The 14,727-nt window shown below is 46.1% G+C and overlaps 1 protein-coding gene across 3 annotated transcripts in view; it reads right to left on the reverse strand.

Annotated features, from left to right (window-relative positions):
* dennd1b (DENN/MADD domain containing 1B) overlaps positions 1-14,727 on the reverse strand; it is an 81,115-nt gene that overhangs the window by 55,156 nt on the left and 11,232 nt on the right. For all 3 annotated transcript variants that reach the window (XM_011615034.2, XM_011615035.2, XM_011615033.2), the window contains exon 3: positions 10,993-11,036. In XM_011615034.2, coding sequence (XP_011613336.2) covers positions 10,993-11,036 — 44 coding nt within the window. The remainder of the gene's footprint in view (positions 1-10,992; positions 11,037-14,727) is intronic.

Here is a 14,727-nt window from a genome sequence, read left to right on the forward strand (position 1 = left end):
TTATCTAAAACCCACGCAAACCGGCACGCAGAAGAGAAGGAGACGAGATAACAGCGAGCTTGTCAGTCATTTCTCTCAGTCTTGTAATTAATCAGTCAGAACTGATCATTATCCTGCTCCAATGTAACAACGGTACAAGATTACTTGCTCAAAATGTCAACTTTTCCACACTGACCCCTCCTCCACTGGAATGAAAAATGCGCTTGAAGACTCCGAGGTGCTGTTTTCCATATAACACGCGGGATAATGAAGTTTTAAAGGTACGGCAGTTAGCAGCCGGCGGGGACGCTGGCTGTCCGGCATAATGACACCGTCAGCAGGGCCACGGACACATCAGAGCGGGGAAACAGCGTCTCCACTCACCCTTCCCTCACCTCTTCTTCCTGCACATTCTCCTGCCCTCTTCCTCACCTCCTCTCCTCCTTTGCTTCCCTCTCTCCTTCCCTCTATCCCCCACTCTCTGTCCTCTTTCACCTCCCTCCTAAACCCCCTGTCGTCATCTTGGATTCCCCCCTTCCTGCATACCCCACCTTTTCCTCACCCTTACCCAAACCCCTTGGCCCCCCTTTTCCCAATTAGTGTGTCTGTGTGCAGCTACCCAGCCGATCTCTGCCCATCCTGCCGGTGCTGGTTCGCTCACCCAGCCCCTCTGGCGAACATGACAAAGAGAGATCCTCAGTATTCAAACAGACACATTGCTTTCAAATGCCGAATGGCAGGGTCGACCTGGGTGCAGCTTTAAGCAAAATATTCAAATTCTCAGTCTTTCTTTTTTAAGAATTTGCATGGATATGCATTCATTTGCAACGTGTAAAGGCACAAGGACAGCTGAGGCTTGGTTTAAGAGACAGGGGGAAAAAATAAATAATTCAAGCTAAAAATGTATGACGGTATGAAACCTTGATTGCTTGAACTGGTGGATTAAAATTTCCTTCCTAAACTAATAAAATACAAATACTTCTTGCTCGATTCTGACGGGCAACGCAGAGCAATAACTTTGACCTAATATACAATAAACAACTAACTTCTGAGAGAACTTCCTGTTCCAACTGCAGCCGATACCGGTACGGTAGGGAACAGATACAGTAATGAGAGGGAAGCAGAGACTGGGAGAGAAACTCAGAGATCTCAGCACAGAGGAAAGACTTTACAGTCTTCTTATCACGTGATGAACAGGGTTTATTTCTATGCCTCCTACAGAACCCAACAAATCAATGGGACTAAGAAATTAATCTGCTGTCATATTTAAGAAAACAGCAAATTAATCCAACACATTTAATGGCAACATCAATAACGACCACCCTCCAATGACAGAAATACAAAGGATATAAATGCCGGCCTAGTAGCTGCTGGGGTTTTCAGAATGGGTTCTTATAGTCTGAGCACAAAATGGCAAACTGAGGCAGCCATTAAACAGTGTGAGCCGAGCAGGGATCTGATGTGACCCGGAATTTTGACCTGAACGGACATGTTCAGAACAAGGACATTTTTATGGAGCTGGGTGGTAAAATACTTCATTTCGAAGGAGGGACTCCATCATTACTAAAAAAAATATTAATATGAGTTAAATACAGTTCATTGCATATTTTTGGGTAATGTGTGCTCTCATTATATGCTAAACTTAAGAATATTTAAAGCCCTGTGGACTGAGACCGCACCAATGACCTCAGGAATTACATGTTGAGTCACGTGAAAGCGCTTCATATCATTTTAATCTGTCGTATCTGATATTCAGTCCTGGCAGTAATTATTATCAACACTTCAGCAACTTCTAGGAGACGTCAATCATATAAATGAAAACACAGGCAGAAAAAAGTAAGAAAAAGCAGGAGAGAAACAAAAGTGGTGATGGAGGACAAGTCATGGGCCATTTAAAGATGGTGATGGAGACACTGGTCTTTAGGGGGGGGAAAGCTGCAGAATAGTGAAGACAGGAGCGGAACAATGGGCAGAGGCACAGGCTCCTCTGGCCGCTGCAGACCACAGACCCTGCAGAGATTTCTTTCATTAGGCTTTAATAGTATGCTGTCGGCTTGCCATTCTGACCTGCGCTCTGTGCCAGTAATAAGAACGGCCTTCAAAGCTGGACCAAAGCAACAGAGCTGCTTGAGAGGGGGGAAGGTGCAGAGGAGGGTGATGGAGAGAGGGAGAGGGGCACATAAGCCGGTGAGGTGCACTTTTAAATTGACATGGGGGCGTTACATTTTCACATTTTTGCTCACTTTGCCCAGGCTGATAGGAGCTGTGCGTTTGTGTGTGTGTGTGTGTGTGTGTGTGTGTGTGTGTGTGTGTGTGTGTGTGTGTGTGTGTGTGTGTGTGTGTGTGTGTGTGTGTGTGTGTGTGTGTGTGTGTCTTCCTGGATATTTTTAATCCTGCTCGTTTCTGCTCCCAGTGACCATTTCACCGAAGACTGTCTGCTTGAAGAGAGGCTATTTTGGTTAACAACATTACCGTTTTCTCCTGGAGGTGTCAGGGGTGGCAGATTGATCGAATGTCCTCTTCGAGCACTTGACAACACCTGGCAGGTGTGGGCACCCTTAGCGTCATGTGTATGTGAAACCTTTATTGCATGGAGGAAAACTTGCAGGAAGAAATATTTGTCATTTTCCAATCTGCACTTCTGGATCCTTAAGGGCCTCACAAATGCCAAAGCCGAGGACGGAATGAAGGTTTGGGACCGACTCTCCCGGCAGCCCTAACAGCACATTTATTCCCTGACCTGCAACACCTTAAATGAAGAAAAGACTGAAATGCTCTCTGGGGTTTCCTTGTTTGTGTGACAAGGGTAGACACAATTGTTTAAATGACGTTCTACTTCCATTGCTGCGCATTAAAGGGCAGCATGTATTCTATAGTACCATCTAATTGTGAGATTACACCATACTCTTAATTGTAGAGAAGTTATAGCAGCCGTCAAAATGGACAGCAAATTGCACATGAAGGTTATTATTCCCCAAAAAAAGCATGACCATGAATATTTCATTCAATTTCTGACAACTGATTATTAAAAACTTACGCATTGGACCTTTAACAAGGAGGATAACACCCTCCTCAAATCCACTTCTCTTCTAACGGAAGTTAATGAGTCACCTCCATTATAACGAGATCCCTCTCTACTGCGCTCATTTTGTTCCAATTTCCCCGACAATGGACACATTTATGTTACGAGGTGAGGGCGGGGCATAATGTCTGGAGAATAAGTATGTGGCATCGACAATAACAGTGTGAATTATTCCGCTGCTAATAATCTGTCCCGCTGATGTCCTCTCCCTGTATCACAGATGGGCTCAGACGGGGGAGAGCGGCAGTATTATGCCTCTGCAGAGATATTCTCCTGAATACATTAGAACGTGATAGGGGGAGATGTCTCACTCCCCAACACATACACACAATGGCTTGTAGTGCTGGGCCAAGAGAGCTGCATATGCCCCAAACATACAAGCATGGGCTTCATTAATGACGTGCCAGGAGGAGAGGGAGAGAGGGAGGGGTGGAGGTTGGGGTTCGGTGTGTGTGTGTGTGTGTGTGTGTGTGTGTGTCCGTGCGTGCGTGCATGTTTGTGTGCGTACCAGCCAGCGGGGATTTCCTTCTTTAAGCTTTTAGCTCCCACTGGGCTTAGCTCGACTCTATGAACCCTGATGTGGGCCTGACTCGAGCACATGGCGTCTCACACACACGCATGCGCACACACACACATTATATATAGAGAGAGAATGTATACACTGATGATTAGGAGTAGAATGCTGGCTCTTAAACATTTGGCTCCAGCCAGGCCATTGACAGATGTACTTGGGCTGTGGCAGCGGAGGTCAGGTCATCTCTGGATCCTCCTTCACCTCCACCTCTCCCTCCCTCAGTCTTCAGCTGCACACCGACCACATTTGTTCTGCCAACGCTTCCATCTCTGGCTGGTGTCTGTCATTTATATCTTTGAGTTCCTCCGTTACAGTAAAATGCATCATAATTAGGCCCCATCCCGGTACGTTGTGATCGCTCTTTTGGCAACTGCAGCACAGGGTTCGTTTATCTGGCACCCGATGCTGCGAGTTCTTCTAGTTGACAAGGACAACCCATTTCCAAATGTGGATACACTCTCTTCCTCTTTGACTGTACCGAAAAGAAATACTGAGGGAGTTTGGCAGCGCTCGTCATTTACATTTTAAATGTGTTCTGCAGCATTAAACTCATGATGCAGCTCTCACAACCTCCAACATTCAGGATTTCACTGTGAAACTGAGCTAGGTGGAACATGAGAATGCCCCTGTTGCGGCTAAGGTTCTCTGTTCCTTTACTGGAGGACAAACAATTATGTGAAAAGGTTTTGTGTTATATGGTCATAAAGTTTTGTGTTTAGCTCATGGAGGATTCATATTGTGCCTCGTAAGTGGCGCTAATGGGATGTTAAAGTATCTGATCTTCAACGGGTCAATGGTGTACGGGTTGTGATCAGAAGATAACGGACAAAAATACCAGTTTGTTTGGCAATATGGTGAAACCTGGTGAAAGGAAAGACTAGAAACACATCACGAAGGCCTGTTATATTCCAGTAGCGCGATTTGCTGCCAATCAGATGCCACTGTGGCTCTGGAAGATTTGATGGTGGAACCTGGCTGTAACCGTGTTTGCATGATGAGAACATGGACGCATCTGCAGCAGTGCAGCGCTCCACCCTGGGAAAACAACAGCTCTTTACCTCACTGCCAAAAACACCACTGCTTCCTCCTCAGCGCCTGGGCAGTGCCAGAGATGTGAGCAGCGGGGCGGAAAAACACTTCTCCAGATCGCTTCTTCCCTCTTCACCACCCAGCTTCTCCCAGGAAGCCAGCTCAGGGGTCAGAGCAATCAGGACCCATGAACAACAAAGGGCCCTAGTTAGGCGTCCGGCTCAGTGCCCGAGCCAAAGGCTAGCTTAGCGGGCCGAGACTGTCCATTAGGCAAGACCCTGGAACACCCGAGGGATCCGAGGTGAAAAGGGTAAGAAAGGAGAATAAAAACACTATCAACCCAGACACATACACACGCACGTAGTCAAAGACATGCACTGATCATATGAGGCCGTGTTTGACACCGCTGTCAGGATGCATTGAAGGGGAAAGGCAAGAGCTTGTGACACACACACACACACACACACACACACACACACACACACACACACACAGAGACACAGACACAGACACAGACACAGACACAGACACAGACACAGACACACACACACACACTTCAGCCTGCTACAACTGCTGCTTTACACGTAGAAATACAGGAAAGGGTTTCAAAGCTGGAGAACAGAATGACAGTTTCCACTTATTGTTACAGCATCACAAAACTGAGCCGCACCAGAAATCGGCTCCACAAAAGTGACCTTTTTTCCGTTTTCCATCTTTTTGAAGGGTGAGTTTCTTTGGAAGAGATGGGCTCCTACAGCATCATCTCAGTCGATGCTAAAAACTAAACAAAAGTTTTCAAATCTCTTTTCATTACCATTAATTCTCTCTGACCTTTGAATAGTTCTTGTACTCTCTGTCCAGGACTCCTATCGAAATGACCCGCAGCTTTTGGAACCGTTTCATTCTCCCATGACCTTTGTATACTGTGCTCTTTCTGTGCTGTAGCAGGTCTCATCACCCAAAACCGTTTCCCTAAGGTTATTCGACCCTGGTCAGGGAACCTGGCTGCAGCCACCTTGACTCCTCCACCCTCACCTACAACATCCTCCTCTCCTCAGGGTCAACACTCAGTTCCCTCAAGGCTGAATCCACCCATCTTGTCCCCCGACTCGTCTCCTTCACCTCCATCCATCATGCCACACTGCTCCCCCAAACTAGCCCTGGGCCGGGGCTGCGGCCACCAATCTCAGCGTGTCAGGCTGCCAGTCCTAATGGAGGACGGTGTCAGAGCGCTCAGTGGCTGAAGCTGAAGCCTCGGGAGGCCCCTGCGCCTCTTCTTTTCCCTCCCTTTTGGCTGCTGACACCGAGCTCTGAGCAGAGATGGACGTACAGGACGACGTGAATAGAAAATGACGTTAGCTCAAAGTTGACACCCAAGAAACCGTCAGAAATAAATGAAAAAGACTTGTTGAAATGAGTCCATGAATTTAGAGACGTGCACTATGAAAACAGATTAATGTGCATTAAAGTACACTGGTGCAACCAGAATCCCATCAGGTTTAAAGGTACAATCCTGCTATTCATTACTTAAACTCATTTGAATCCACTAATCTATATAGTTGAATTTGAACTTTTTCATATATAGTTGTTATTTTTAAAGGAACAGCACAGATAATGTCACTGTCACTCCGTGAATTAAACCCAATCCTTTGGGGGGGGGGGGGGGGGGGGCATTTAGCCAGGTTTTCTGTCCTTCCAGGGACAACACTTTCACCTGATCCCACTTTCCTTGGCAAAAGCAATTTTCTGCCCAGTAGGACAGAAGAGCCAGCCGAATTACAGCCCTGTTGTGTCAAAAACAACACTCACAAAAATGTAATCAGGTAGGTTTTCTGTCCAAAAACATGAAGAAAGTAGTTGTGGCAACTTCCAGAATGAGGACTCGTGCAGACACACACTTTCAGACGCAGAAGTGAAAGTGAAGTTTGCTCTTCTGGCAAATAGACTCACCAGCACCCTTGTGCAGTTACCAGTTCCCCTTCTCAGTAATCCTTGTTTGGCGTTTCAAACAGTTCTGGCTGAAATATCCAAAATCGGCCGCGTTGGCTGATAGAAAACTAAAATCTGAGAGCGAGGGAGCAGGTTGAGCTGAGGCTGAGCGCTAAGGTGGCAAATTAACTAAATTAGTGTTTCATAGATCCTTTGAGTTGCATCTGAGCCAAAAATCAAAACGGATTAGGCTAAAATCACACCTAACAGGGCAATAATAAGCTTAGAAACTCAATTAAAAAATGAAAGGTTAGAATTTAAAGTGAATGTCACAGAAATAAATGGATAAATGCTAGCTAAAATAATGACCTTAAAGGAGATGCAAAAAGTAGAGAAAAGGCCAAAGAGTTTGAGGTTTTGTCTGTGTCTGCGTGTCAATGCATGCATGTGCATGACATGTAAGTAAAGCCTGAGCAAGGAATGTGGACAAACACAGAAATGAAGAAGACATTTAAGCAGAAGACACAGGCTAAAATTAGAGTGGGAGCTCCTTTCATCTCTCCTTCCTAAGATGAACGATCTACAGTATTTGCATCCATTTTTCATTGTGCACAGATGGATGATGCCGCACATGCAATTGGCTGTAATACTTTATAGACAGATGATATTGTCAAGCACGTTGATATTACACACCCTACACGCTTGGTCTGAACATGCTCCTGCTTTCCAACAGGAAGTTAAGCATCCCAGCAGGATCAGACTCCTGCACCTGCTTGACCAGTGATGGTCCACACTCCCACCTGCATGAGCAATATTTCCACTTAATATAGACATCCCAGCACCCCCAACAGAAATCTCAGAAGGTAAAGGAACTGGTACAAGTTCATGATTTTCCCAGCTTACAGTCACTCTGCCTCAGGTATTTCCATTCTTGGCTGTTCTCAAGGTGACATGAACGCCTAAAGCCAAGTTAGAATCTGATAAGACAGACAGACGCATCTATATTAGGCACAAAATAAGTCCCTATTAAAATAAATCATGGATCAAATGTGATTTCACATCATTTTAATGCAACCAGGCTGCTGGGTCCTAGATTGAAATGGTTACTTTTGCGTGTGTTAAACCTATAATCCTCTGTTCTCTAAAAAGTCAGCAGAATCTACTGGCAGAAGTGTTTTCTGTGTTTGTGTTTCCCTGCAATTTTGGAATGAGATCTGAGGGAAAACTGCTTTCCATCTGTTTTATTTGCCAAAAAAAAAAACGAAAAGAAAAGAAAAATCCCTTCTTGTGATTCAGATATGCAGCTTTAGCCACCTCTCTTGTTCCTTCTCCCTCTCTTCAGGCTTTCACTCTCTATCCAAGTGGCATCTGCGGATGACCAGGGCATCAAGAGTCTCTTGGGCCGAGGGGAGGACGAGGGGAGCAGAAGGGGAGAACGAGGGAGCGAACACCATTCACTTAACATTTCCCCAACACCAACGCGGCATGCCAGCCAGCCTGCAGTCTGTTCTCCTTTGAGCTTTCTATTCTACCAGAGAGCAGGGGAAAAAAAATCAATTCATATTTCCATAATCCACACTCCTGTCTGTCTACATGTCTTTGCGTCTCCCCCTCTTCCATCCCTCTCTTTCTGTCTCCCCCTCTCTCTCCCCTGGGGTAAGCTAACCCCTCCACCCCGAACCTACGGCCTACAAATGTCATTACGCTGAGCAACAATAACGGCCTAAACAAAAGGAGGCCTTGCTCTGAGCTCGGAGCCCCTCTGTGGACTGTTGGCTGCTGCCATATGCTGGCCAGCCCGGGCTGCAGAAAGCAACAGAGACTCTGGCTACAGAAGAGCCCCACAAAGGAGGAAAGGAGCCCTAATCCTGGTAATGAGGCCCGTGAATACAGCCTTTATGTATGAGGGGGAAAGGGCCAATCCCTCTGTACACAGCTAGCTAACTCGCCATCTTAAAGGCCATCTTATCCTCATAAATGATCTGGTCAGCCACAGAATGACAGAAAAATGAGGTTGTAGAAGGGCTAAAAAGTCAGAAAGAAAGTTCGACACAATGCTGACTTATTTATTAAATTCCTTTAAAAGCATTTCCCCCCACTCACATTCGGGGGCCTGTAATTTCTAACCTCTCCTCTCATTCCTCGTCTTCTCCCTCTTACTCCGAGAGCACACCGTGGTTCTTGTGGGGCAGGCAGACATCGCCTGAAGCATCGTTCTATGAACACGTTTATTCCTCAAAGTGGATCAGAGAGGCAGGAGATGCTGTTTAAACATTGCTGCTGTGTTGAGAGATAGTTAGCTTATGCACGCTGTCGTTTCCCAGCTTTTGAACTTTTTTATTTTTATTTTTTTTAAACGAATGTCCATTTTCCCTCCCTGTCCATTGCTGGGTGCTTCTGACATCTTTCAGTCTTTTTCCCATAGACCAGATCTGTGAAGGGGATACTTTAGGAACTGATCGTTAGATTGCAGATCTTGTTTTTATTCTGTCAGTACAAAAATCTCTCTCACAGGCAGCTCAGAGAAGGAATAAAAAAATCATCTCTACGGGAGCGAGCTGGTGATGTAACCTAAATCGTGAGCATGATGTGCACAACACAGAGAGAAGATTGGATCTTGACTGCTGTTCTTTGAACGTGAAGCCAGAGAGAGATACCAAAGACGCCCTGCTGAGGTTGTGTACTTTTCTAAGGGTTAAGAGCAAAGCCTTTAACTCAAGAAACACTACATTTATGATATTAAGACTTTTAATGTGCAGTGGTGTTCACATTCTTCCCCCGAGACAGCTGATAACATTTTGGACTACCTTAAAGCAGCGTTTTTCTCTGTGACCATTTATTGTGGCTGATAGAAATGATGATCAAAAGTACAGAATATCACTGTGCTATTCAGATTTAATTGCACCACGGAGCATTGTGGGTAAGAAGCCACAGCCACGGTGAGAAGGCTTGGGCAGAAAATACTGAGATACATCACCATTTATGATTTATTTACATTAATTAGTAGTGAATCTAGACGTGTCCTAAATTGACACCCAAATACTGTTAACTTGGTTGTCACAGTTTTCCACCCAGAAACACCATTTTTAGCTTTTAAACGTGATCATACTCATTATGAGAATTCACAATAAGGAGCTGAAGCAACACAGTCATTGGAATTACCTACCCTGGGGGGGGGGGGGATTTCCTGGCTAGGAGAAGCCATGAAATCACTCAATGGTGAAATAGGACATTAGCATGCTAACATTTATGGATCAAAGGGGTTGTCATGGAAGATTTTGTCCAAAAAGCGTTTTTAATTAAAAAGCCACAAAACACTGATCAGGACCTAAGTTTATGTTGCGCAATATGGAGACAACAAAACTCCAGTACAGGCGTACCTCAGAAAAGTGCCTCTCCAAAGGGAAACATGCTACAGCGAGCGCTCCTAAAACGTTGACATTCCCAGCCTGATTGGGGATTTATTTACAGATATCTTTACAGATATCTTTACAGGCTCCAAGCGCCATTCCTTTAATAGCCAGGCATTTGTTGTTGTCTACAGGATAAACTCAGCATGGGACTGAATTTCTTTATCGGGGTGCTAACCTTCCTACGTGGCTACCGATGGTCAACGTAAATGTGTCGGCATGTATACAACCAACCAAAGTACACTTGGAAGTTCCCTATTGTTGTTATTTGGATTCTGCCCTAAGAGGAGCACAAGAAATCGCCCAAAAACCTTCCTGTGGTGTGAACATGACCGGAAGCAGACATGTTTGGTATGACAGTTCTCAGAAATGTGGAGTTCCTCCAGTGTTGGAGGTTCTTTTGTGACTTTTAGCACAAGCACAAGTGAGTCATAAAAAAAAAAAAGGAACCAAAGGTGCAAAAGCTAAGAAATTATTCAAGGATTCTCAAGTGTTCAGTCACTCTGTAATACTGACTGCGTGATGAAGAACATGTGGGACAATAAACAGTGCAAAACAGCAGCAGAAAGTGCTTTCAGAGGAAAAAAAAAAAATCAGTAATGTCGTAAATGTGAAACAATAAGGTGCACAATGAGAGAAGAAGTGAGAGGCAGAGGGGAAAACAGAGGTGTGCATTCCTGTCACGGCTCCATGATAATTACTGATTCGTCAGTTATTGAAGACCTGCTCACTGCTTTTCATTACCAGCAAGAGATGCCGAATGAGACAGGGAGAGGTGGGAGAGGAGGAGGAGGAGAGACAGAGGAGGAGGAGAGAGCACGAGGGGAGCGGTGGTGGTGGTTGTGCAGGTGGTGATAGGAGTTGGGGGAGATTACCAGGGAGAGTGAGGGCACTGGGCGAGGAAAGGAAGTAGAGGAAGTGGAAGAGGTTGGCTGTAATGCCGAACGAGAGAGCGAGAGAGAGAGAGAGAGAGAGGAGTGTGTTCCAACCTGGTCTGTGTGGTCCTGGGGGAAGCTCCACAGCACGGTTGGATCTAGAGGTAATTGACAGACAGCATTAATCAGTGGGTGAGAAACACACCGTCTTCGCTCGCTGCCTCAGAACACATACATATTAATGAGTGGGGTGGGGGCAAGGGTGGCTGCGGCAAGGCTGTGCACATCCGCACACACCCTCAGAAGCTCACACACACACACACACACACACACAAATGCACAGTGAAAGACAAGAGGGTGTCTAAGCTGTACGTACAGTAAATATGCTAATCCATCGTAGCAGTGTAAAGATGATATCTTTTATAATACACTTCCTAAACGTGAATTCACAAGAAGTCAACATATTAATGCTTAATCTTTCGTTGCTAATTATTCTATTGTGGAAAAGGAGATGTTTTAAACAGCAATATCATGATTGATTTTAATCAAATGACACTAATATAAGCTAACTAATAACCAAAAGCTCTTAGAGCAATAGGAAGACGAGACTTGAAAAATTGGGGGGAGCGGATTCAACATTCCAATTTAAGTGATAACCAGTAAAATAAAGAGCTGCAGAGGGACAGAACATTGAGCACTTTCACTTTAATTATGCCATGGTGGACACTTCCTACGAGCTAAACGAGAGACGCGCGAACTCGTCTCGTAGACACCATGTGACTGGAAGAATGCAGAGGGAACAGAGGGGTCTGTGGTAAACAAGGCTTTCACAGCTCAACGGTCACCCCGTGACCTCTGCAGGAGCAGGATGGGTCCGAACAGGAAATCTCTGCCAATGACGACTCATCTACATCCCCCCGAACAGAGCCGGGCTGGAAGACGGCAGTGTGTGATCCATACCTGTATCTACCACTGATCGCTGTCAGGAGCCACAGTCCACCGACTATCACGTAATCTATGCCCCCCTCACCTCCCCCCCACCAAAAGGATCCAGCAGAGCTCAGAGTTTACACTGTGGGGCTGACATTCAGGCTGAGAGGGTGGCAACTGTTGCAGCAATCTAAGCCTGTGCGTAATCATTTGATGGGGAAGATCAATGAAAACAGCAAGTTTCTGGGCAACAACAGAGCTTCAAATATAGATGCAGATGCAAAACAGCTCAGAGAAAAGTGATATCCAAGTCAATGTAAACAATAGATCTCTCTAATGGCATCTCACTGCCTCGGCTGAGCTGTTGAACACTAACCGAGGGTCGTTATGAAGCTGACCCTTGACCTTCCATGTTTCCCATGTCATGCTAACGAAGAGATGAGTCCGGCTGCTCGTTCGCACGCTGCCGCTCCCTAAATAATCTGCAGAAACACAGTTCTGTCTTACGGATTCTGATTTTAACCTCTAACCTTTGACTAGAAAAATCCAACCAGTATTCCATCTGAACTTCCTTCTGCCCATTCCTGAAGCACAGCTTTCACGCAAGATTAAACAGATACAAAGTCCCAGCAACCTTGACCTTTGACCTGATCAAGGAGCTCAGTTCTTCCTTTTTGCCTACGTTTGAGCTAAATGTCAAGATCTTCCCTCTGGGTGCTCCTATACTGTTGTGTATTAACCGACATAAACTGATGGAGGGCCTTTAAAAACATCCCCACTTCTGTCTGCCATTAGTAAAGAGGCATTAAAACACATAACACACAGAAACACACCTCCTGTAACCATGGAGACTCGAGACCTTCATCAACAAATCACACAGAGCTCATATTTTATCATCTTCCTTTTTGTGGCCACGTTTCCTCTGTTCCTTCACTTCTGCAGCCCATTCTCTAATTCCCCCCCCCCTCCTGCTGGACATGCAGGGTGTATGGTGGACACAAAGGAGGGGGGGGGGGGGGTGCGCGAAGGGGGTTAAGACTGAGAGTTGAAGGTTACAGAGGTGAACAGGACCCCTGCTGCTCCGCCTGGGGACACAAATGTCACCGTGACAGATCCCGCAATGGTTAATCCCCCCCCCCCAACCCCCCCTCCCCCCTTTTCATCAGACAAGCAGAGAAACAGACAAAAGTTCAACATGCACAAACCAAAAATGAAATTATTGTCAATCATTTCAGCATTTTTCATTATTTCAGGAGCAAAAAAGTCCGCACACCAACAACCAAACGACTAGAACGCCACAGCACAAAGAACCCCCCCCCTCCCTCCCCGTTTACTCTCAGAACACAGAACGTGTGTTTTAATGTGCACTTCATGAAGCTTCTGCTTGGCTCAAAAGGTCATAAAACATTTTGAGTGTGAAACAGACAATGGAAGCTGTCAATTACAATAAAATATGACCACTAAGGATCCTGGGAGCGTCCAGGAGATACAGTAACGCCATATGCAAGTCAGGAAAGGGCACAGCCCAGCGTCTAGGTGGGGCGGAGGTCGAGTGACAACATTTTTCTGAAGAGTCAGATATGATCATTCCGAGGAAGTCAGCTAACATCGTCATCTCTAATGTGGCCATATGAAGATCCTGTTGAAAACAGACACGCTGAGAAAATAACCGCCCTGTTTTGACCTTTAATGTCAACGTGGATGCTGTGCGAAGGCTCTAGGCCCTGCTGGAGCGCCAGGCCTCAGCTTTACACCCAACTGTTCGAGATGCTCTCGTTGTCTTTCAGAGAACTGGGCGAATCTACAAAAAGCTGCTCAAAGCAACACAAAAGGTTGTGGTTGAGTACAAAGGAAAGCCCAACCTATAGCATATTTCACCCTGGCGGGGTGTAAACAGATTCAGGGGGCGAGAATTGAATTGAAATCACCTATCTGGAGATAGATTCCTCCATTCACACCCCGGGAGGCGAAGGAGGACAAGTGTGATGAGGAGCTGGAGGAGTGGCCCCTCGTCCCTGTTTGGCTGTGTGTAAACAGTGCCAACGCATGTGCGTGTTTACACACACGGGAGGGGATTTCTGCTGTACAGTAGCATGTCCGCTGATCTCGCAGGGCTTCGAGCGTGGCTGTTCTCAAACAGTCACAGCGGGAGCAGCACGCAGGAAGCCCCTGAGCCACCACACAGATCCTGGAGCCAGACGGAGATGGTCAAAAATCAATGTTCTGGCTATTCCTGAGATGCCTCTCTTTAAGAGTCAGAGGAGGGGAGAAGAGAAGGGTTAATAGGTGAAGGGTTTGGGGAGCTGAGAGCGGGGCAACGGGGAAGGAGTGGGAGGAGGTGAGGGGGGGAACGGGATGGATTTAGAAGAGTGGGAGGTAGACCTTGGCCTTGCTCAGCTGAGACCACTTCCTACCTCCTCAGGTGGATCATTAAACACAATGGGATTAAGGAGAAATGCCGGTTAGCTGTGCGGTACGTTCACAGGAACATACGCACTGGGCAAGTGAGAATTAGGCCTTCCCTTCCTTTAAATTATCCCATCCTACATCTACAGTACATCTACTGGCAGCTCCAAGTGGGCTAAAAAAAAAAAGAAACATGCTGGCCTCCTCTTCTTGGCATACATACTTTGTTTCTTGGGATTTCCAAGTAGGCTAAAAAGAAGCTGTTGGCAGAGGATGCCATTCCTAATGTTGCTGGCTGGAAGGAGCAGTTGGCTCATGCAGCAGTTTGTCAGAACCCCGGCCCGACGTTGCACGGCGAGTTATTCAACTCCAAACACTTTTAAAGCCTGGCTAACTCACACTGAAAGACATCAAGCCTGACAAAAATAGGCTTTGCAAACTACTGGAACATACATACGATGAACATGAAATACACCCACGGTGCAGAGGCCCGCGTTTCTGCCGCTATAAGAT

This window comes from Takifugu rubripes, chromosome 20 (assembly GCF_901000725.2).
Source record: "Takifugu rubripes chromosome 20, fTakRub1.2, whole genome shotgun sequence".
NCBI lineage: Eukaryota > Metazoa > Chordata > Actinopteri > Tetraodontiformes > Tetraodontidae > Takifugu > Takifugu rubripes.